The sequence below is a fragment of the Scyliorhinus canicula genome, unplaced genomic scaffold (genome assembly GCF_902713615.1).
Source record: "Scyliorhinus canicula unplaced genomic scaffold, sScyCan1.1, whole genome shotgun sequence".
NCBI classification, from domain to species: Eukaryota; Metazoa; Chordata; class Chondrichthyes; order Carcharhiniformes; family Scyliorhinidae; genus Scyliorhinus; species Scyliorhinus canicula.
The window spans coordinates 140108-163775 of record NW_024056013.1 but is presented as its reverse complement, the minus strand read 5'-3'; the positions used below and the strand labels follow the sequence as shown (position 1 = coordinate 163775).

The window sequence follows — 23668 nt, the reverse complement described above, 5'->3', positions numbered from 1 at the left end:
GGGCACCTCTTCCACACACAGGACACCACCCCCAGATACACACTCACACACAGGACACCGCCCCCAGACACACACCCACACACAGGACACCGCCCCCAGACATAGACCCACACACAGGTCACCGCCCCCACATACAGGACACTGTCCCATGACACACACCCACACGCAGGACACCGCCCCTGACACACACACACACAGGACACCGCCCCCAGACACACACCCACAGACAGGACACCGTCCCCTGACACACACCCACACACAGGACACGGCCCCCTGACACACGCACCCACATACAGGACACCGCCCCCAGACCCACACACAGGACACCGTCCCCTGACACACACCCACACACAGGACACCGTCCCCTGACACACATCCACACACAGGACACCGCCCCCTGACACACACCCACACACAGGACACGGCCCCCTGACACACGCACCCACATACAGGACACCGCCCCCAGACCCACACACAGGACACCGTCCCCTGACACACACCCACACACAGGACACCGCACCCAGACACACACCACCTCCCCCAGACACGCACCCACACACAGGACACCGCCCCCAGACACACACCCACACACAGGACACCTCCCCCACACATAGGACACCTCCCCGCAGACACACACAGAACACCACGGCCCACACACAGGACACCCACCCCCACACACAGGACCCCACCCCGCCCCAGACACAGGATGCCCCACCTCCCCCCAAACACAAATGCCCGCGCGCATAGGAACCCCTTTCCCCAGACACCCAAAGGAGCCCCCTCACACACAGGATCCCCGGTGTCCCGAACACCACCAGCACCTCTCCTTTGGACCACGTATTTGTCCCGGGTTTACGGGGTGGGGACAGGGGAGTGGGTCGAGATTCAGGTGCTCTTTCACAGGGTCGGCGCAGAACCGATAGGCTAAATGGTCTCCCTCTGCACTGTAGGGATTATGCGGTTAGACTCTTTTCCCCCAGACCCCATCATGCTGGGGGGGGGGGGGGGATCTCCCCCAATCTTCAGTAACTTCCCCGGGGCCTCTAGGACCGCCCGCCCACCTCCTCTGGACTGGATCCTCTCCGGAATCCCCACCCTGCACCCGTCCCCATGACACAGCCTTGTCCACCCTCCCTCTCGGACCCTCTCCACTACCCTCCCCTCCCCCCACCCCCCACATCGTCATCCCCTCTTGTGGCTTCCCCTCGCTCCCACAAACACCTTTGTGTCCTTCCCAAATTTCTATGCAAGGGCGGGCTTCGGGGTACAGAGAGAGATGGGAGGGATTGAATATATTTGACTGAAAATCGTGATTACCTCATAAGCTTCATATTTATGACGAAGAGTTTGAGGGTCTTCTTCGGTCCTGTATCTGCTGACGGTCCGGGAGCAGCTTTCGCTGTACAAGGAGCTACTGCCGCTTGTCAGCTTGTTTTAATCCTGCTGGGATCTGGTTACAGGTTACACACCAGCTGGAGCCTGTGGCTGAGGCTCCGGACGAGGGGCTTGATCGGGTTTCAACATAAACATTGTTCCTCCTGAATATTTAAACATTTGACATGGATAAACACCGGGGCAGAAAGAGAAAATACCGGCTCAAAGTGTGAAAAGCTGGAGTGTGACCCACATTCATCTACACAGAGCAACATGCTAGACAGGGAGTAAAGCCGCCTCTACACTGTCCCCATCAAACATTCCCAGGACAGGTACAGCACGGGGTTAGATACAGAGTGAAGCTCCCTCCCCACTGTCCCCATCAAACACTCCCAGGACAGGTCCAGCACAGGGTTAAATACAGAGTAAAGCTCATTCTATACTGTCCCCATCAAACATTCCCAGGACAGGTACAGCACGGGGTTAGATGCAGAGTAAAGCTCCCTCTACACTGTCCCCATCAAACACTCCCAGGACAGGTACAGCACGAGGTTGGATACAGAGTAAAGCTCCCTCTACATTACATAAGGAGGCTTATGTAAAGATGAGACGTGAAGGTTCAATTAGGGCCCTCGAGAGTTACAAGTTAGTTAGGAAAGACCTAAAGAGAGAGTTAAGAGCCAGGAGGGGACATGAGACGTCTTTGGCAGGTAGGATCAAGGACAACCCTAAAGCTTTCTATAGATATCATAGAATTTGGAGTGCAGAAGGAGGCCATTCGGCCCATCGAGTCTGCACCGGCTCTTGGAAAGAGCACCCAACCCAAGGTCAACACCTCCACCTTATCCCCATAACCCAGTAACCCCACCCAACACTAAGGGCAATTTTGGTTACTACGGGCAATTTATCATGGCCAATCCACCTAACCTGCACATCTTTGGACTGTGGGAGGAAACCGGAGCACCCGGAGGAAACCCATGCACACACGGGGAGGATGTGCAGACTCCACACAGACAGTGACCCAAGCTGGAATCGAACCTGGGACCCTGGAGCTGTGAAGCAATTGTGCTATCCACAAGGCTACTATGTCAGGAATAAAAGAATGACGAGGGTAAGAGTAGGGCCAGTCAAATACAGTAGTGGGAAGTTGTGCGTGGAGTCCGAGGAGATAGGAGAGGTGCTAAATGAATATTTTTCGTCAGTATTCACACAGGAAAAAGACAATGTTGTCGAGGAGAACACTGAGATTCCGGCTACAAGACTAGAAGGGCTTGAGATTCATAAGGAAGAGGTGTTAGCAATTCTGGAAAGTGAAAATAGATAAGTCCCCTGGGCTGGATGGGATTTATCCTAGGATTCTCTGGGAAGCTAGGGAGGAGATTGCTGAGCCTTTGGCTTTGATCTTTAAGTCATCTTTGTCTACAGGAATAGTGCCAGAAGACTAGAGTATAGCAAATCTTGTACCGTTGTTCAAGAAGGGGAGTAGAGACAACCCTGGTAACTATAGACCAGTGAGCCTTACTTCTGTTGTGGGCAAAGTCTTAGAAAGGTTTATAAGAGATAGGATTTATAATCATCTGGAAAGGAATAATTTGATTAGAGATAGTCAACATGGTTTTGTGACGGGTAGGTCGTGCCTCACAAACCTTATTGAGTACTTTGAGAAGGTGACCAAACAGGTGGATGAGGGTAAAGCAGTTGATGTGATGTATATGGATTTCAGTAAAGCGTTTGATGAGGTTCCCCACGGGAGGCTATTGCAGAAAATACGGAGGCAAGGGATTCAGGGTGATTTAGCAGTTTGGATCAGAAATTGGCTGGCTGATGGTTGGTGGGAAATGTTCAGACTGGAGTCCAGTTACTAGTGGTGTACCACAAGGATCTGTTTTGGGGCCACTGCTGTTTGTCATTTTTATTTATTTTTAAAAAAATTTAGATTACCCAATTATTTTTTCCAATTAAGGGGCAATTTAGCGTGGCCAATCCACCTACTCTGCACATTTTTGGGTTGTGGGGGTGAAACCCACGCAGACACGGGGAGAATGTGCAAACTCCACATGGACAGTGACCCAGAGCCGGGATCGAACCTGGGACCTCGGCGCCGTGAGGTGGCCTAGGCCACCGTGCTGCCCCGTTTGTCATTTTTACAAATGACCTGGAGGAGGGCGTAGAAGGATGGGTGAGTAAATTTGCAGATGACACGAAAGTCAATGGAGTTGTGGACAGTGCAGAAGGATGTTACAAGTTTGGAGGGACATAGATAAGCAGCAGCGCTGGGCTGAGAGGTGGCAAATGGAGTTCAATGCGGAAAAGTGTGAGGTGATTCATTTTGGAAGGAATAACAGGAAGACAGAGTATTGGGCTAATGGTAAGATTCTTAGTAGTGTGGATGAGCAGACAGATCTCGGTGTCCATGTACGTAGATCCCTGAAAGTTGCCACCCAGGTTGAGAGGGTTGTTAAGAAGGCGTACAGTGTGTTAGCTTTTATTGGTAGAGGGATTGAGTTTAGGAGCCGTGAGGTCATGTTGCAGCTGTACAAAACTCTGGTGCGGCCGCATTTGGAGTATTGCGTGCAATTCTGGTCGCCGCATTATAGGATGGATGTGGAAGCATTGGAAAGGGTGCAGAGGAGATTTACCAGAATGTTGCCTGGTATGAAGGGAAGATCTTATGAGGGAAGGCTGAGGGACTTGAGGCTGTTTTCGTTAGAGAGAAGAAGGTTAAGAGGTGACTTAATTGAGGCATACAAGATGATCAGAGGGTTAGATAGAGTGGACATTGAGAGCCTTTTTCCTCAGATGGTGATATCCAGCATGAGGGGCCATAGCTTTAAATTGAGGGGAGATAGATATAGGACAGATGTCAGAGGTAGGTTCTTTACTCAGAGAGTAGTAAGGGCGTGGAATGCCCTGCCTGCAACAGTAGTGGACTTGCCAACACTAAACGCATTCAAATGGTCATTGGATAGACATATGGACGATAATCGAATAGTGTAGATGGGCTTGAGAGGGGTTTCACGGTCGGCGCAACATCGAGGGCTGAAGGGCCTGTACTGCGCTGTAATGTTCTATCTGAGTGTGGAAGGTAAAAGGTTTGTCTGTTCTGTCTGTGAGGGAAGATTTCAGGTCTCAGTGTGACTGGAAAAACCCCGAGATTCACAAACCCTGGTTAGACCAAACCTGGAGAACTGTGTTCAGTTCTGGGCAACAAACCTGAGGAAGGATAGAATGGCCTTGGAGGGAGTGTAGCACAGATTTACCTGAGTGATATCTGAACCCTCCGGGGTTAAATTACAAAACTAGATTACACAAAAGAGTCAGAGACATGATGACACAGAAAATGGCATTCGGCCCATTGATTCCATGCTAGCTCTCTGGAGCAATCCAGTCAGTCCCATTCTCCTGTTCTCCGTATTGTCGTTATTGTCGCAGGTTTATTTCCCTCAGATTCAATTTCCTTTTGAAATCAAATGATTCATTGTATCTATTTTCAAACTCCCTCATTGGCAGCACATTTCAGGTCATTGCCACTCGCTGTGTAAAAACATATCTCATATCACCTCATATCTCCTGTACCTTTTACATACAAACTAGGAGCAGGCCACTCGGCCCCTTGAGCCTGCTCAGCATTCAATAAGATTGCGGCTGATCTCATTCTAACCTCCACTCTACATTCCTCCTTAGCCCTGATGACCTTTCACCCCCTTGCCCATCAAGAATCTATCCAGCTCTGCCTTAAAAATATTCAAGAAGTCTGCTTCCACTGCCTTTTAAGGACACGAGTTCCAAAGTCTTACAACCCTCAAGAGAATCTAAAATCCTCATCTCCAGCTTAAATGGATGACCCCTCATTTTTCAACAGTGACCCCTTGTTCCAGATTCTCCCACAAGAGGAAACATCCTCTCCACATCCACCCTGTCAAGACCCCTCAGCATCTTATATCGTTCAATCCAGGTTTTACCCAAAACTTTAAATCTGTGTCCCGACTGCTTGTACGATTAGTGAATGGAAACAGAGTTTCTTTGTCCACCCGATGGAAATCTGCCATAATCTTGTGGACCTGAATCAAATCTCCCCTCAACCTCCTTTGCTGGATCCAGTCTGGTATATCTCCTCTGCACCTTCTCCAAGAACCTTCCCATTCTTCCTGAAGAGTGGTGACCAGAGCTTTATAAAGATTCCTAAGAATTCCTACAGTGCAGAATCATAGACTTTACAGTTCAGCGGGAGGCCATTCAGCCCAAGGAGTTTGCACTGGCCCTTGGAAAGAGCACCCTACTTCAGTTTAAGCCCATGCCTCCATCTTCTCCCCGTAGCCCAGTAACCCCAATTAACCTTTGGGGCAATTTATCATGGCCAATCCACCTAACCTCATCTTTGGACTGTGTGAGAAACCAGAGCACACGGAGGAAATCTACGCAGGCACGGGGAGAAAAGGCAAACTCCACAGAGGCAGTCACCCGAGACTGGAATTGAATCCGGAACCCTGGAGCTGTGAGGCAGTAGTGCTAACCACTGTGCCACACTATAGCCCCACCTAACATGCACATCCCTGGGCACTAAGGGGCAATTTATCAAGGCCAATCCTCCTAATTTGCCCGTCTTTGGATTGCGGGTGGAAATCCACGCAAACGGGGAGACAGTGCAATCTCCACTCACAGTCGCCAAGGTCGGAATTGAACCCGGGTCCCTGGCAATGTGAAGCAGCAGTGCTAATCACTGTGAGGCAGCAGTGCTAATCACTGTGAGGCAGCAGTGCTAATCACTGTGAGGCAGCAGTGCTAATCACTGTGAGGCAGCAGTGCTAATCACTGTGAGGCAGCAGTGCTAATCACTGTGAGGCAGCATTGCTAATCACTGTGAGGCAGCAGTGCTAATCACTGTGAGGCAGCAGTGCTAATCACTGAGGCAGCAGTGCTAATCACTGTGCCACTGGAAGCATAGCTACCCTGTTTCGGTATCAATATTTCTAATTATGAAGCTCAAGAGCGAATTTGCTTTGCCAACTGCTCTCTTAATGTGCCTTGGAGATATACAAAATCCCTCTTCGCCTCTTTCACTCTCCTCTCAAAGAGGCAGTTTAGTTTTTGTGACAATCCAGCCGTTTTCATGGTTGCTTTTTCCCAGTGCCGTCCCCACAAATAACCAGATTCATTCAGCTCAATTTCACAACCTGCCTTTGTGTTTTTGTGGGTTCTCTCTCACTCCCTATTTTCTGTTTTCAATCAGTTTCACAGGGTGTTCGAAGGGGAGGCTTCAAAGTCCAGAAACTCAGACCAAGCATCACATCAGGATCTGACAGAGTCCTCAATTTATCATATCCTGAATATCATCAATCATGGAAGGAAAAAGCATCGTTCACAGTGCGGGGAAACCGTACACGTGTTGTGTGTGTGGACGAGGATTCACTCGATCAACAGGCCTCACAAGCCACAAATGCAGTCACACTGAGGAGAAACTGTGGAATTGTGCGGAGTGTGGGAAAGGATTCACTTACCCATCCCACCTGGAAACTCATCGACGCCGTCACACTGGGGAGAGACCATTCACCTGCTCCAAGTGTGGGAAGGGATTCACTGAGTCATCTAATCTGTCCGTACACCAGCGAGTTCACACTGGGGAGAGGCCATTTAACTGCTCCAAGTGTGGGAAGGGATTCACTCAGACATCGGCCCTGCTGAGACACCAGCGAGTCCACACTGGAGAGAGACCATTCACCTGCTCCGATTGTGGGAAGGGATTCACTGAGTCATCTAATCTGTCCACACACCAGTGAGTTCACACTGGGGAGAGGCCATTCACCTGCTCCGACTGTGGGAAAGGATTTACTGTTTCAGCCAACCTGCTGAGACACCAGCGAGTTCACACAGATGAGAGACCGTTTCAATGCCCAGACTGCGGGGAATGCTATAAATGTTCTGGGGATCTGATGATCCATCAACGTGTTCACACTGACGAGAGACCGTTTAGGTGCTCTCACTGTGGGACTGGGTTCAGACGATCATATCAGCTCACTGTACATCAGCGAATTCACACTGGGGAGAGACCATTCATCTGCTCCGAGTGTGGGAAGGGATTCACTCAGTCATCCACCCTGCTGAGACACCAGCGCATTCACACTGGGGAGAGACCATTCATCTGCTCTGAATGTGGGAAGGGGTTCACACAGTCTGCCCAACTCGCCTCACACCAACGTGTTCACTCTGATACGAGACCTTTTTAAATGTTCCGCCTTTGAGAAGAGCTTTAAAGGCAAAATGGACCTGCTGATTCACCAGCGCAGTCACACTGGAGAGAGGCCGTTCACCTGCTCAGTGTGTGGGAAGGGATTCACTCAGCATTCCCTCCAGCTGAAACACCAGCGCATTCACAGCAGGGAGACATTATTCATCTGCTCTGTGTGTGGGAAAGGATTCTAGCGTTCATTCACCCTGCAGAAACACCAGCGAGTTCACATGAGGTTGGATTCTGTTATTTCTGCTGTTAATCACATCCAGGACTGAGCCGTGTTCATTCTGACAGTTGGAGTTTGTTTCAGTTGATGTTAATCATTCCTGTGACTCGGCCGGAGTTTAATATTCTGGATATAGATTAATAAAAGTAGCCTTGTGTTAACGACAGTGTTCCAGTCCTTGATTTCTCTCAGATAGGGGCTGGTTTAGCACAGGGCTACATCCCTAGCTTTGAAAGCAGACCAAGGCAGGCCAGCAGCACGGTTCAATTCCTGTACCAGTCTCCCCGAACAGACGCCAGAATGTGGCGACTAGGGGCTTTTCACAGTAACTTCATTTGAAGCCTATTTGTGACAATAAGCGATTTTCATTTTCATTTTCAGATAAGAGGAGACTGATTGATGTCCTGTTACCGACTGTTCCATTGTTGGATCTTTTCTGATTTGTTTTGAATGATGTAGTAAAGAGTAAGACCAGAGAGAAAGGTAAGAATATGGGAAATGATAAACAGACTGGCAGGAGGAGACGGAGAGAACACATTTAAAATTACATCAGATAAACGCTACAAAAATAATAAAAGAACAAAACCAAAGGCTCTGCAGCAAAACACAAGTAGCATTTGAAACAAAACTGATGAATTGGCAGCACCTATAGAAATAAGTAAGTACGATCTGATGGCCATTCAGAGACATAGATTGGGACCTGAATTGTTTTATATTCATTCGTGGTATGTGGGTGTCGCTGGCCAGTCCCAACATTTATTGCCCATCATCCATTTCCCTTCAAAAGGTGGTGGTGAGCTGAATATTGTAGTGTATATAAAATTTAGGAAGGACAGAAATCTCGGAAAAGGTGGAAGAGCAGCTCTGTTAATTATTGATGCTGTTGGCACATTAGACAGGGATGACCTAAGCTCAGGAAACCAGGATGTAGGAGTGGTTTGGTTTGAGATGAAAAATGGTTAAGGCAAGAATTTACTTCTGGGTGTGGTGTGCAGACCTCCTAATTGTAACGACACAGTAGGACAGAGTGTTAAGGAAGAGATAATGGGAGTTTGACAGAAAAGGTACAGTGATAATCAAGGGGGATTTTAGTACACTTATAAACTGGAAAAATCAGATTGTCGAAGGTAGCATAGATGAGGAGTTCACTATGTTCTTGCGATAGTTTCTACAATCAGCACATTTTGGAGCCAACCAGAGGTCAGGTAACACCAGACTGGGTATTGTGCAACAAGGATTAATTGATAACCTCATGGTGAAGGCATCCCCAGGTAACAGCGATCATAATATGATTGAATTTGACATGCAGTTTGAGGGGAAGAAGATTGAGTCCAAGACGAGTAAGTTTAGCTTCAATAAGAGCAATTATGAGGGTATCAAAGCAGAGCTAGCTTAAATTAACTTTCAAATGAGCTTGTGTGTCAGGTCAATAGAGATTCAGTAGCAGACATTGAAAGAGATATTTCAGTATAAACAGAATAGATACATTCTCGTGAGAATGGAAAATTCCAAGGGGAGGGCCCAGCATCTGTCTTTAACTAAAAAAGTTAAAGACATATCAATGTTTTTTACAAAGCATGTAACAGTGCAAAGGCGGATTTCAGGTCAGAACATTGGGCAGAATATAAAGCATAGAATATAAACACAAAAATATTAATAAGGAGGGAATAATTGGGCTGAACAGCTGGCTTATAAAGCAGAAAAAGCCAGCAGTGGGGGAGCAATTCCCGTACCGGCCTCCCAGAACAGGCGCCAGAATGTGGCGACTAGGGGCTTTTCAAAGTAACTTCATTGAAGCCTACTCGTGACAATAAGCAATTATTATTATTAGAGTACCAGAGAAAGCTGGCTAGAAATATAAAGACAGAGTTTCTATAGACATTTGTGTAAGTAAATAATTGAAGTGAGTGTTGATTCTCCACAAAGCTCATCTGGGAAATGAACAATGAAAAGTAAGGTTTTGGCAAATGAATTGATCAGGTATGGAGGAATCAAATGACATCCCAGAAATATCCGTAAATCAGGAAGGAATGGAAAGAAAATTGCAACCACCACGGAAGTGGTAATGAGCAATGTTTTGAGTCTGCAGGCTGACAAAATTCCGGGTTCGGACGGACTTCACCATAAGGTCTTGAAAAAAGCAGCTAATGAGGGAGTTGATGCACTTGTTTCATTGTCCAAAATTCACTAGATACAAGGAAGATTCCATTAAATTGGAAAATAATGTAACTCCTTTATTCACAAAGGGAGGGGGACAGATGGCTGGACAGGCCAGTTATCCTGACATCAGTCATAGGAAACATGTTAGAAGCTATTATTAAAGATGTTATGTCAGATCTCTCAGAAAAATTCAAGGCAATCAGGCAGTGTCAACATGGTTTTGTGAAAGGAAAATCACGTTTAACCAATTTATCAGAGTTACACAATGGAGTCACATGACTGTGGATAAAGGGGAACGGGTGACTGTATTGTCCTTAGATTTCCAGAAAGCATTTGATAAGTTGTCATATCAAAGGTTATTTTAGAAAATAAAAACTCAGGATATAAGGGGTAACATACTGGCATGGACTGAAGATTGGCTAACCAACAGGAAACAGAATAGACATAAATGGGTATTTTTCTGATTGGTGGGATGTGATGAGTGGTGTCTCACAGGGATCAGTACGGGAGACTCAACTTATTACCATTTATATAAATGACTTGGATGAAGATACTGAAGGTTCTGTTGCTAAATTTGCAGATAACACAAAGAAAGGTGGGACACTGAATTGTGAGGAATGCAAGACAGCCACATAGGGACATAGATAAGTTAAGTGAGTGGGCAAAGGCCTGGCAAATGGAGTATAATGTGGGAAAATGTGAAAATGCCCATTTTGTGAGGAAGAATAAAATAGGCATATTGTCCAAATGATGAGTGACTTTCAGAGCTCTGAGACACAGAGGGACCTAGGTGTTATTGTACATTAATCACAAAAGGCTAGCATGCAGGTACAGCAAGTAGTTAGGAAAGCTAATAGACTGTTATTGTGAGGGGAATTGAATACAAACTGGGGAGGTTATGCTTCAGTTATACAGGGCATTGGTGAGACTGCATGTGGAGCACAGGGTACAGTATTGGTCTTACTTTTTAAACAAATCCAATTGAGGGGCAATTTAGCATGGCCAATCCACATGCCCTTCACATCTTTGGGTTGTGGGGGCGACACCCATGCAGACACGGGGTTTCCCAAGATGGCTCCGGAGTATGGCGACTCTCTGTGAGCTCCTTCCCTCTGTCCCTTTCTTTTATCTCCTATCAGCGTTCTGACCTATTAAAACTATTTTCCTCTTATATAATTCCGCACCGTAACCAATCACTGTTCTGTCGATGTACCATTTGTCATTGTTCCTGTTGATTATTCTTGTGTCTACTATGTACATACTGTGTACGTTCCTCGGCCGCAGAAAAATACTTTTCACTGTACTTCAGTACAAGTGACAATAAATCACAACAAATCAAAATCAAATCAAAATCATATATATATATATATATATATATGATGGAAATTTCAGGAGGATCAATAATAAGGAATATTTATTCCAGCCATGAAATTTTTTCCCCCACTGTCCAGTGTAACCATTTTGGATGCGGATGGAAAACAGTTACATAGATGTTTGTCAGCACAAATTGTAAATGGATAAAGGCTATATCCGGACCAGTTGTGCAAAAGTCTGCACTGTACAAGATCAGTCTTATGCTGCCTTGTATTAGTATGAAATTCAAACATTTGATTAAGTTGTCAACATAACTGCTACTTTGTGACTTCCGGTTGCGGCTATGACTAGCTAAGCCGCACATTTGGAAGCTCCTGCAACAAAGGTGTTTTTGGGCCAATTGGAGGGCCCCAACGGCGCTGAAAAAACGAATCCCAGTGGGGGAAGGTCCCCTGAAGAGAACTAGACCGATTTTATGGTCGGTACCCGGAGTGGAGCGGCAAGAAAAACGGCAGCAGCTCCCCAAAAAAAGCGGGGGAAGAAAATCAAAATGGCGGCCGGCGGTGCATCGGAGGAGTGGAAGAAATGGGCGGAGGAGCAGCAGGCCGCTCTCCTCCGTTTTTTCACGGAGATGAAAGTGGAGCTCTTAGAGTCCATGAACGCGACAGCCACCAGGTTGGTGGGAGCCCAGGCGATCCAAGAGGCGTCGATTAAAGATCTGCAGCAGGAGATGACCGCGAGGGAGGAGGAGGCCACAGTCATCGGGGCAAAGGTGGAGGTGCACGAGGCACTCCACATGAAGTGGCAGAGCCGCTTCGAGGAGCTGGACACTCGGATGAGGAGGAAAAATTTGAGGATCCTGGGCCTGGAAGAAGGCCTGGAGGGGTCGGATCTCCCGGGATATGTGGCGGAGATGTTGAGCTCCCTGATGGGGGAAGGGGCCGGTCCGGCGCCCCTGGAATTGGAAGAGGCATACCGGGTCATGGCCAGGAGGCCTAGGGCAAACGAGCCCCCGAGGGCGGTGGTGGTGCGGTTCCAGCGGCTAAGTGATCGAGAGAAAGTCCTGAGGTGGGCAAAAAGGGAGAAAAGCAGCAAGTGGCAGAACTCGACGGTAAGGGTGTACCAGGACTGGAGTGCGGAGGTGGCAAAGCGGCGGGCCCGGTACAACCGGACAAAGGCGGTGCTACACGCGAAAAAGATCAAATTTGGAATGCTGCAACCGGCGCGCTTGTGGGTCACCTGCAAGGACCAACATCATTATTTCGAGTCCCCAGAGGAGGCCTGGACCTTTGTACAAGAGGAAAAGTTGGACACGAACTAAAACCTGGGAGCACCGGCGGTCGTAGCCGCCGGGGGACTCTTGATTGAGCAAGTGGCCCTTTTCTTTTTCAGGCCAGGTCGGAACTGGGTAACAGTTTCGTGGATTGTTTGGGGTGTTTTTTCTCGAACGGTTGACTTTTCTGAATATTTTGAAGGTTTCGAGTTGTTGGGTGTTTCTGTATATTTGTACTGTTGAAATCTCTATTGTGGGTCGTTGGCTTCTTATGGGGTGTTTTTTCCCGTTTCCAATTTCCCTTAGTTATTTACCCCTCTTACCCTTTTTCTTTGGGTGCTTGGGGGGGTTTTTTGTTCTTTTTTTTCTTTTCGGGTTATGGTTATCTGCGGTTATTTATACTGTTTGATGGAGGGTGATGGTTGGGCACACTGTTAGTTGATAGTTAGTTAATTATTTTGTTATTTAAGTATGTAGTTAAGTATTTATGTATTTAGTTGCCATTGGGTATTTATATCGTTAAGTTGGGGAGACGGGACGGGGGGGAGCGGGTTGATTATGCGGGTCTTTCTCAGGGGTTTTAAGGGGATCTTTCACGGGCGCAGATGGGGTGAACCGGGAGGAGTCGGAATGTGGCAGGAGCAGCCGGGTCAGCGGAGACCAGCTGACTCTCGGGAGTACGATGTGGGGTACATCGCGGCTAGGAGGGGTCCTAGCCAGGGGGGGGGGGGGGGGCACCGGGTTGCTGCTGGAAAGACCAGGGACGAGAAGGGGAGAGCCGGGGGGGGGGGGGGTGGGGGGGGGGGGGGGGGGCATCGCTATGGGAAGCGGGTCAGAAAAGAAGGGATGACCCGGGGCGAGCAAGGGACAAGACATGGCTAATCGACAGGGAGTAGGGACGGGTCGCTCTGCGACCCGATTGATCACGTGGAACGTAAGGGGGCTGAATGGGCCGGTCAAAAGATCAAGGGTCTTCTCACACCTGAAGGGACTGAAGGCTGATGTAGCAATGCTGCAGGAGACTCATTTGAGGGTAGCAGATCAGGTCCGCCTGAGAAGGGGGTGGGTGGGACAGGTGTTCCACTCAGGCTTGGATATCAAGAACCGGGGGGGGTGGCGATTTTGGTGGGAAAGAGGGTGTCGTTTGTGGCGGCAGAGGTGGTGGCAGACAAGGAGGGCAGGTACGTGATGGTGAGGGGTAGGCTGCAGGGAGAGAATGTGGTCCTGGTAAATGTGTATGCCCCGAACTGGGACGACGCGGGTTTTATGAGGCGCCTGCTGGGCCTCATCCCGGGACTGGAGGCAGGGGGCCTGATCATGGGAGGGGACTTTAATACTGTGTTAGACCCTGGGCTGGATAGATCGAGTTCCAGGACGAATAGGAGGCCGGCAGCGGCAGAGGTGTTAAGGGGGTTCATGGAGCAGATGGGAGGGGTAGACCCATGGAGATTTGGTAGGCCTAGGGCGAGGGAGTATTCTTTTTTCTCCCACGTCCACAGAGTGTACTCTAGGATCGATTTTTTCGTATTGAACAGGGGGCTGATACCGAGAGTGCAGGACACGGAGTACTCGGCCATTGCGATATCGGACCATGCACCACATTGGGTGGACGTGGACATGGGGGAGGCGCGGGACCAACGCCCGTTGTGGCGCCTGGATGTAGGGCTGTTGGCGGACGAAGAGGTGTGCAGAAGGGTGAGAACGGGCATTGAGAACTATCTGGGTACGAATGACACAGGTGAGGTGCAGGTGGGGACGGTCTGGGAGGCCTTGAAAGCAGTGATCAGAGGAGAGCTGATCTCCATAAGGGCACACAGAGAGAGGAAGGAGAGGCAGGAAAGGGAGAGGCTGGTGGGGGAGCTCCTAGAAGTAGATAGGAAATATGCGGCGGCACCAGAGGAGGGGCTATTAAGGGAGCGGCGTAGCTTGCAGGCCAGGTTCGACCTACTGACCACTAGGAAGGCGGAAATGCAGTGGAGAAGGGCGCAGGGTGCGGCGTATGAGTACGGGGAAAAGGCGAGCAGGATGCTGGCACACCAGCTTCATAAGCGAGATGCAGCCAGAGAGATTGGGGGAGTGAGAGAGAGGGGTGGGGATGTAGTGCAGAAGGGGCAAGAGGTGAATAGGGTCTTTAGGGACTTCTATAGGGAATTGTATAGGTCTGAACCGCCGAAGAGGAGAGGGGGAATGAAGAACTTTCTCGACAAATTGGGGTTCCCAAAGGTACAGGAGGAGCTGGTGGAAGGGTTGGGGGCGCCGATAGAGCTGCAGGAGCTAATTAAAGGGATAGGCCAGATGCAGGCGGGGAAGGCGCCGGGGCCGGATGGGTTCCCGGTGGAGTTTTACAGGAAATTTGTGGACTTGGTGGGTCCAGTGCTGGTGCGAGCCTTTAATGAGGCGCGCGAGGGGGGGGTTCTGCCCCCAACAATGTCGCAGGCCCTGATCTCCTTGATTTTGAAGCGGGACAAGGACCCGGTCCAGTGCGGGTCCTACAGGCCCATCTCCCTCCTGAATGTTGACGCCAAGCTGTTAGCAAAGGTCCTGGCAACCAGGATAGAGGACTGTGTGCCAGGGGTAGTCCATGAAGACCAGACGGGGTTCGTGAAGGGACGCCAACTTAACACAAATGTCCGGAGATTGTTAAATGTGATTATGATGCCAGCAGTGGAAGGGGAGGCGGAGATAGTGGTAGCGCTGGACGCGGAGAAGGCATTTGACAGGGTGGAGTGGGAATACTTGTGGGAGACGTTGGAAAGGTTTGGGTTTGGGGAGGGATTTATCAAGTGGGTAAAACTGCTCTATTCAGCTCCGATGGCAAGTGTGGTAACAAACGGGAGGAGGTCAGAATATTTTGGGCTCCATCGAGGTACTAGGCAGGGATGTCCCCTATCTCCCTTACTCTTTGCATTAGCGATTGAGCCGTTGGCGATGGCACTGAGGGGTTCAGGGGGGTGGAGAGGACTGACAAGGGGAGGGGAGGAACATCGGGTCTCGCTCTATGCGGATGATTTGTTGTTGTATGTGGCAGACCCGGAGGGGGGAATGCCGGAGGTAATGGGGATACTAGCGGAGTTCGGGGACTTTTCGGGATATAAATTAAATCTGGGGAAAAGTGAGGTCTTTGTAATACACCCGGGAGACCAAGGGGAGGGAATTGGGAGGCTCCCCTTCAAAAGAGCAGTTAAAAGTTTTAGGTATTTGGGGGTGCAGGTGGCAAAGAACTGGGGGACCCTCCACAAGTTGAACTTTTCCAGACTGGTGGAACAGATGGAGGAGGAGTTTAAGAGGTGGGACATGGTGCCGCTGTCGCTGGCAGGGAGGGTGCAGTCAGTTAAAATGACGGTCCTCCCGAGGTTCTTGTTTTTGTTCCAGTGTCTGCCCATCTTCCTCCCCAGGGCCTTTTTCAAGAAGGTAACGAGTAGTATCATGGGGTATGTGTGGGCACATGGCACCCCGAGAGTTAGAAGGGTCTTTTTGGAGCGGAGTAGGGATAGTGGAGGGCTGGCGTTACCCAACCTTTCAGGATATTACTGGGCGGCAAATACATCGATGGTACGAAAGTGGATGATGGAAGGGGAGGGAGCAGCCTGGAAGCGCATGGAGAGGGCGTCCTGCGGCAACATAAGCTTAGGGGCACTGGTAACGGCACCATGGCCGCTCCCTCCCACGAGGTATACCACGAGCCCGGTGGTGGCGGCCACCCTCAAGATCTGGGGGCAGTGGAGGCGACACAGGGGGGAAGTGGGAGGTCTGATAGGGGCACCACTAAGAGGGAACCACAGATTTGCGCCGGGAAACACAGGAGGGGGATTCCAGAGCTGGCAGAGGGCGGGTATTAGACAACTGAGGGACTTGTTTATAGAGGGGAGGTTTGCGAGCCTGGGAGAGCTGGAGGAGAAATTTGGGCTCCCCCCCGGGGAACACGTTCAGGTACCTCCAAGTGAAGGCATTTGCCAGACGACAGGTAGCGGGGTTCCCCGCGCTCCCCGACAGGGGGGTGAGTGATAGGGTGCTATCAGGGGTCTGGGTCGGGGAGGGGAAGATCTCGGACATCTATAAGATTATGCAGGAGGTGGAGGAGGTACCAGTAGAGGAGCTGAAAGATAAGTGGGAGTTAGAGCTGGGGGAACAGATAGAGGACGGGACATGGGCAGACGCCCTGGAGAGGGTCAACTCGTCGTCGTCATGTGCGAGACTAAGTCTCATTCAATTTAAGGTACTGCATAGAGCCCACATGACGGGGACAAGGATGAGTCGGTTTTTCGGGGGTGAAGACAGGTGTATTAGATGTTCGGGAAGCCCTGCGAATCATGCACATATGTTTTGGGCATGTCCGGCACTGGAGGAGTTCTGGAAGGGGGTGGCAGGGACGGTGTCAAGAGTGGTGGGGTCCAGGGTCAAGCCAGGATGGGGACTTGCGATCTTCGGGGTTGGGGTGGAACCGGGGGTACAGGAGGCGAGGGAGGCTGGAATATTAGCCTTTGCGTCCTTGGTGGCTCGGAGGAGGATCCTGATTCAGTGGAGGGACGAAAGGCCTCCGAGTGTTAACACCTGGTTAAACGACATGGCAAACTTCATCCAATTGGAAAGGATCAAATTCGCCCTGAGAGGGTCGGTGCAGGGGTTTTTCAGGCGATGGCAACCCTTCCTAGACCTCTTGGATCAGAGATAGAAACTGAGGCCGTGACAGCAGCAACCCGGGAGGGGAGAGGAGGGCGGGAGGGAGGGGGGAGGAGGGAGGGGGGACAAAGACGAAGGAAGTACGGTAGCGGTGGCGGCACGGGCAAGCTGCTAGAAATGATAAGTTGGTCTGACTGTCGGTTCGCCGGCGGGGGGGGGGGGGGGGGGGGGAGACGCGCGAGTAGGGGGGGGGGGACTTTTTTTCTTTTTCTTGTTAAGTAGGGGGGTTTGACTTTGTTTTGTTATAATTTAAATGTAAATGTAGGGGGGGTTAAAATGTTTGTATTTTGAAAAATTTCTTCAATAAAAATTATTTTAAAAAAAAACATAACTGCTACTTTGTGACGGTTTCTTTCACTAATTCTCACGAATGGTTCAAACCACTAGTTTATTAACGCTAAAATTATGGCATAAATGAAAGAGGGTGCAATAGGTCCATATCTACCTTATTTAGAGGCTTGAGATTTTACATATTTAAACAGTAATGGGAGCACTTGGATTCTGCTGGTCTGTAAGTTTTAACTAGCACGGTATTGGTGTCCATCTTATACCCAAACTTCCTCAAGTAACAATATAAAAAGCTGACAAAAACCATCTATAGATGGCATCAAATCAATTGAAGGAGCATTTACGCATCCTGTGCTTGTAAAGTTAAAAGAACATTCAGCATGGAATAGTTTTATTTCCATCTACTGAACTTCAATTTTACAAAACCAGAGAAGAACAACACCTCCAAATGCATCACTTTCATATTTTATTTTGAAATTGTATGAGCAGATTGTTCATCATGATCAAGGTGAGAAATGGTGATTTAATTGCAGGCTGTGCACTCTTCCATCTTTGGTTTTTGGCATAAACGATCGGCAAACATTCCCAAAATCAGGTAGAGCAGATTTGATTCTGAGCACAGTTCCCCGCAATGGCCCATGCTCTCACTCCGAGCAACATTCTGCGCCTTGTAAATAAATGTTTAAGCACATGGTTGATGCATCACTTGCTGAACCAGGATTGAAGCATAATTTGGGCTTCAAGTTCTGACTTGCTGTTTGGTACGTTAAAGTAAACTTTAAAGTCTCCCGGCCAGCCAGCAAATGCTATAATCAAATTCATGACGCATCTATTTATGTTACAATCACATCCTGTTAAATCACTTAACAAAAACAGCATTGAATGTAATCCTGAAAGCTACATCCTGTTGTGCTATTGGCATTACTTTCACTATTTCTGATACCACTCAACCTTATTGCATGCATTAGATAGGTTAGTACCAACAATTCGCTTGTCTGTCAGCAGACTGGATAACGTGTGAATCTCTTCCCACTCTTGGGGCAGGTAAATGACCTCTCCCCAGTGTTAACCCGCTTGTGTGTCAGCAGGCTGGATGACTGAGTGAATGTCTTCCCACACTGGGAGCACGTGAACAGCCTCTTCCCAGTGTGAATTTGCTGGTGTACAGTGAGGTCAGATGATGTCTTGAACCCAGTCCCACAGTAAGAGCACCTGCTCATAAAACCATCCCCTGCAGGTTCCACTCCAATACACGCACTGTCCGAACTTGTCTGAAATTCAGTACTGGAGGAGCAGAAATTTCCTCTTTAAATATTGAGAAGACTAAACCCTTCCGTCCTCTCTGCAAATTCCACTCCCTCACCAGCAACTCCATCCCTGTCCCTGCTAAATGTCTGAGGGAGAAGGAGCCTGTTCACAACCCTGGTGAAATATTTCCCCCCTGTTGAACTTCCGAACACATATCCACATAATCACCAAGATCACCTATTTCAACCTCAGCAACACAGCCTGACTCCGCCTTGGTGTCTTTTTATCTGCTGCAGAAACCATCACTCATTCTTTTATTACCTCTCGACCAAATTATTTTAATTCATTCACAGTCAGCCTCCAATGTTAAACAACCCCCTGCATCCCATCCAAAACTCTGCTACCCATGGGTTTACTCACAACAAGTCTTGTTTACCCATCCCCTGTGCTCACTGATCTACAAATGATTCCCTTTCATAAGCACCGAAAGTTGAAATTTCTCATTCTTCTATTGCTATAGTTGTGATCATCCTGATCTCTGTAATCTCCCCCCCCCCCCCCCCCAAACCGCTTGAAGATCTCTGCCCTCATTTAATTCCGGCCAGTACAGCATTCCTTATTTTTCTGACGCTCCATCATTACTGGGCTACAAGCTCTGAAATTTCCTCCTTAAAACTCTGCGACTCTGTAACTCAATTTCCTCTGTTGAGATTCTCCTCAAAGCTAATATGTCGGGCGCGATTCTCCGCACTCCCGACGGTGCGGAGAATAGCGTGGCTTCTAAAATTTTACGGCCACGCTGTTCCGACGCCCTCCCGCTATTCTACCCCCCCCCACGCCCGACTCCCGATACGAATCGCTGCCGCCGTTTTTTTACGGCCGTCAGTGATTCACAGCTGATGGATGGGCCGAGTTCCCAGCCCTTTACGGCTGTGTTTACGAACGGCAAACACACCTGGTCTGGCCGTTCGTAAAAACGGCCGTAAACTGTCGATTTTTAAAACCATGGCACCGATTGGGTGCCATGGGCCCGCGATCGGTGGGCACCAATCGCGGGCATCGGTCCCGCTGCCCGCGCATTCTTTGTCCTTCCGCCGCCCCGCAGTATCCATTCGCGGGGCGGCTGAGGGGCATCCCGGCCCGCGCATGCGCGGGTTTCACGCAAATGTGCGATGACGTCATCCGCGCATGCGCGGGTTGGAATCTTCCAATCCGCGCATGCGCGGCTGACGTCATATGACGCGTCAGCCGGCGCTAACTCTGGCAAGCGGGCTTAACGAAATTCGTTAAGCCCGCGATGCCGGAGTTTACGGCGTCGGGATGCTAGCCCCGACCAGGGACCAGAATCGGTTCCCGGTCGGGAAGGGGGGGGGGGGGCTGGCGTCAAACCCGCCCGGATTTGACGCCAACCTTACGATTTCTCCCCATATGGGAGAATCGCGCCCGTCCTCTGTGGCTCAGTGCCAATTGTTATTTTGTAACGTTTCTGGTCAAGGCACAATACAAATACGAATTATTGTCACTGCCCTGGACATATATAATTGTTCTGCCGTATAAATACTCAGAGAGAAACAGTTTTATGGACATTCTGACACGAAGAAACATTTAAAAATGTTTGCCCCCATCAATGATGGCGAATGCGCTCTGCTGCCCCAGTAAAGATGGCGAGTGCGCATGCGCATTGCGGCGAATACACAATTTAAAGGGCGTGTGCGCATGCGCATTGCTGTCAGTACGCAACAAAGATGGCGGCCATTTAGTCCTGTGGGGAAGCTGCAGCTTCTGCTCAGGTCACCGGCTGGTTTTCAAAGGATTAAATTGTTGCCTCCGTGAAGGAGGCTTCTTGCTGAATGTTCAGGATTCTCTTCTCTGGATCATCGACCCTCTTCATGGTGTTTTACAGCTGGGCCTCATGAGTTCACAGATATTGAGTCAGCACACTCAGCCTCTGGTCAATAACACGGATAATGTCGACAGTCATCATTTTCACCGCCTCCCGGAGCCTTGGGGAGCGCGGGGTCAAGAGACTTCCCCAGGGTCAGGCCACCATGTGGAAAAAGCAGCTCCATCCCCGCTGAATCCACCTGCGCTGCTTTATCGATGATTTCTTGACTTTTTCCGGCATAATCCTACCAGACCAAACCTCCGATGCCTTCCAAGGACATCATAACAAATATTAATTCAAAGATTATGTAAATGAGTGCGAGGCAATCAGGGTAAGTGATGAATTATAGGTGTGTGGTGCCAGAACCTGCGGAAAAGCAGCTGCTTTCGTGTCACGTGCCCCCCCCCCCCCCCAACAGATTTCTAATTAATGAGGATGTTGAGGGTTATGGGAAACTGGCAGATAATTGGAGAGAAAGCTGAGATGAGGTGTTTCTGTCCTGTACTGACAGGGATGAATTTTGTTAAATGTTTTCACAGGATACTAGATGAGGAGGAATTACAGACAGAAACCTCAAACGTCACGATCTGATAGTCACTGGATTCCCTGGACCCTGAAGATCATCGGCCTTTCAATCTCGGAGAAATGTTTGCCCGAACTGGCAGCTAAAGATTTAAAACATCAGTGTGACTGAAAAAGCACCGACATACACACACACACACACCCGAGTGAGTGTGTTCCAGTGAACCAGTGAACTTACTGTGGAAAGAGCTTTAACCAGTTACACAGCCTGAAAATAAATCACAACATTCACAGCGGGGAGACACCATACCTGTGTTGTGTCTGTGGAGGAGGCTTCAACTGATTGTCCAATCTGAAGAGACACGAAACCCAAACCATGGAGAAACCGTGGAAATGTGGTGACTGTGGGAAGGGATTCCGAGCCCCATCAGAGCTGGAAACGCACCGACGCATTCACACTGGGGAGAGGCCGTTCTCCTGCTCCCAGTGTGGGAAAGGATTTACTGAAGTATACACCCTGCAGACACACCAGCGAGTTCACACTGGGGAGAAGCCATTCGCCTGCTCTCAGTGTGGGAAAGGATTTTGTGATTCGTCTCGCCTATTGAGACACCAGCGAATTCACACCGGGGAAGAGGCCATTCACCTGCTCTCAGTGTGGGAAAGGATTTAATCAATTATCCACCCTACAGAAACACCAGCGAGTTCACACTGGGGAGAGGCCGTTCTCCTGCCAGTGTGGGAAAGGATTCACTGAAGTATACAGCCTGCAGTCACACCAGCGAGTTCACACCGGGGAGAGGCCATTCACCTGCTCTCAGTGTGGGAAAGGATTTTGTGATTCGTCCCGCCTATTGAGACACCAGCGAATTCACACAGGGGAGAGGCCATTTACCTGTTCTCAGTGTGGGAAGGGATTCACTCAGTTATCTCACCTGCAGTCACACCAGCGAGTTCATACCGGGGAGAGGCCATTCACCTGTTCCCAGTGTGGAAAAGGATTTTGTGATTCATCTCGCCTATTGAGACATCAGTTAATTCACACCGGGGAGAGGCCGTTCATCTGCACGCAGTGTGGGAAAGGATTTACTGAACTGTGTAGTTTGGAGAAACACCAGCGAGTTCACACTGGCGAGAGGCCATTCACCTGCTCTCAGTGTGGGAAGGGATTCACTCAGTTATCTCACCTTCGGAGACACCAGCCAGTTCACACTGGGGAGAGGCCATTCACCTGCTCTCAGTGTGGGAAGGGATTCACTCGGTTATCTCACCTGCAGAGACACCAGCGAGTTCACACTGGGGAGAGGCTGCTCTCAGTGTGGGAAGGGATTCACTCGGTTATCCAACCTGCGGACACACCAGCGAGTTCACACTGGGGAGAGGTCGTTCACCTCTCACTGTGAGACGGGATTGCCTGTTTCATCGGACCTGCTGTGATACCAACAATTTCACAATTGATTACAGAGGTTGGATTCGGCTGTGATTGTTTCTGCTCTACAGCCAGGACTGCATTTTGTTCATTCTGACAGGTGGTCAGTGGGGATGGTCGGAGGGTTTCTTTCTGCTGGACTGGCCGGTCTCACCACTTTGCCTCCAGTGGGCTGATTCTCTCTGAGTCTTGTTGCTAATACCTGGCTTCAAATTGCACAAGGATCACAGAGTGAAAGGGTGTTTGGAAGTTTGAAGATATTTAGTTTCCATTTCTGTTTCAAACCTCTCAAAGCCACGTTTCCATGGAGCTGGACCCTGGTGGTTACAAGGTTCTTTTGTTTAATTTATCTGGGTGTTCCTCACAGAAGACACCTATCAGGGTATGAGGGGCAAGTTGTCTGAGGTGGACTGGTAAACTGATTGGTACAGGGAATACCTAATATTTAAGGGGGTTGGTTTGCTCAGTTGGCTGGATGACTGTTTGTGATGCAGAGCAAAGCCAACAGTGAGGATTCAACTCCCATATTGGCTGACTTTATTCATGAAGGCTCCACCTTCTCAATCAGGCCCCTCGCCTGAGGTTTGCTGACCCTTGGGTTAAATCACCTCCAGTCAGTTCTCTCTCGGTCAAAGAGGAGAGCAGCCTATGGCCCTCTGTGATTTTTGCGACTTTTATTTCACATTATTATGGGCCAGGGTTGAGAGAACATCAAAGTTTGTTTTTCCTCTGGAAGGTAACTCAACAATGTATCCCAATTTTTAAGAACATCCTTGTTTTCCAATTTAATTTGAGGGATGACAAACCTTTCAAAGTACCTTTTAAGCATATTCACATGACACGCGGTGAGTTTTCCTTCTATCTGGTGTTCTTACCACATAATTCACCTCACTTAATTTCCTTTCAATCTGATAAGGTCCACAAAACCTTGCTTTTAAAGGTTCACCTACCACTGGTAACAATACCAAAACTTTATCTCCACTGGCAAAACTACAAACTTTTGCTTTCTTGTCCGCTACCCGTTTCATCACATTTTGTGC

General features: G+C 49.2%; 1 protein-coding gene and 1 pseudogene across 1 annotated transcript in view; both read left to right on the top strand.

Moving 5' to 3' along the window:
* Positions 1 to 7331, top strand: part of LOC119961523 (zinc finger protein 135-like) — a gene marked incomplete at its 5' end in the record, with an annotated part of 205265 nt that extends 197934 nt beyond the window's left edge. Inside the window, 2 exons of the mRNA XM_038788856.1 lie at positions 6740 to 7054; positions 7234 to 7331. Coding sequence (XP_038644784.1) covers positions 6740 to 7054; positions 7234 to 7249 — 331 coding nt within the window. The remainder of the gene's footprint in view (positions 1 to 6739; positions 7055 to 7233) is intronic.
* Positions 7332 to 7799: 468 nt separating this feature from the next.
* LOC119961522 overlaps positions 7800 to 23668 on the top strand; it is a 33468-nt pseudogene continuing 17599 nt past the window's right edge.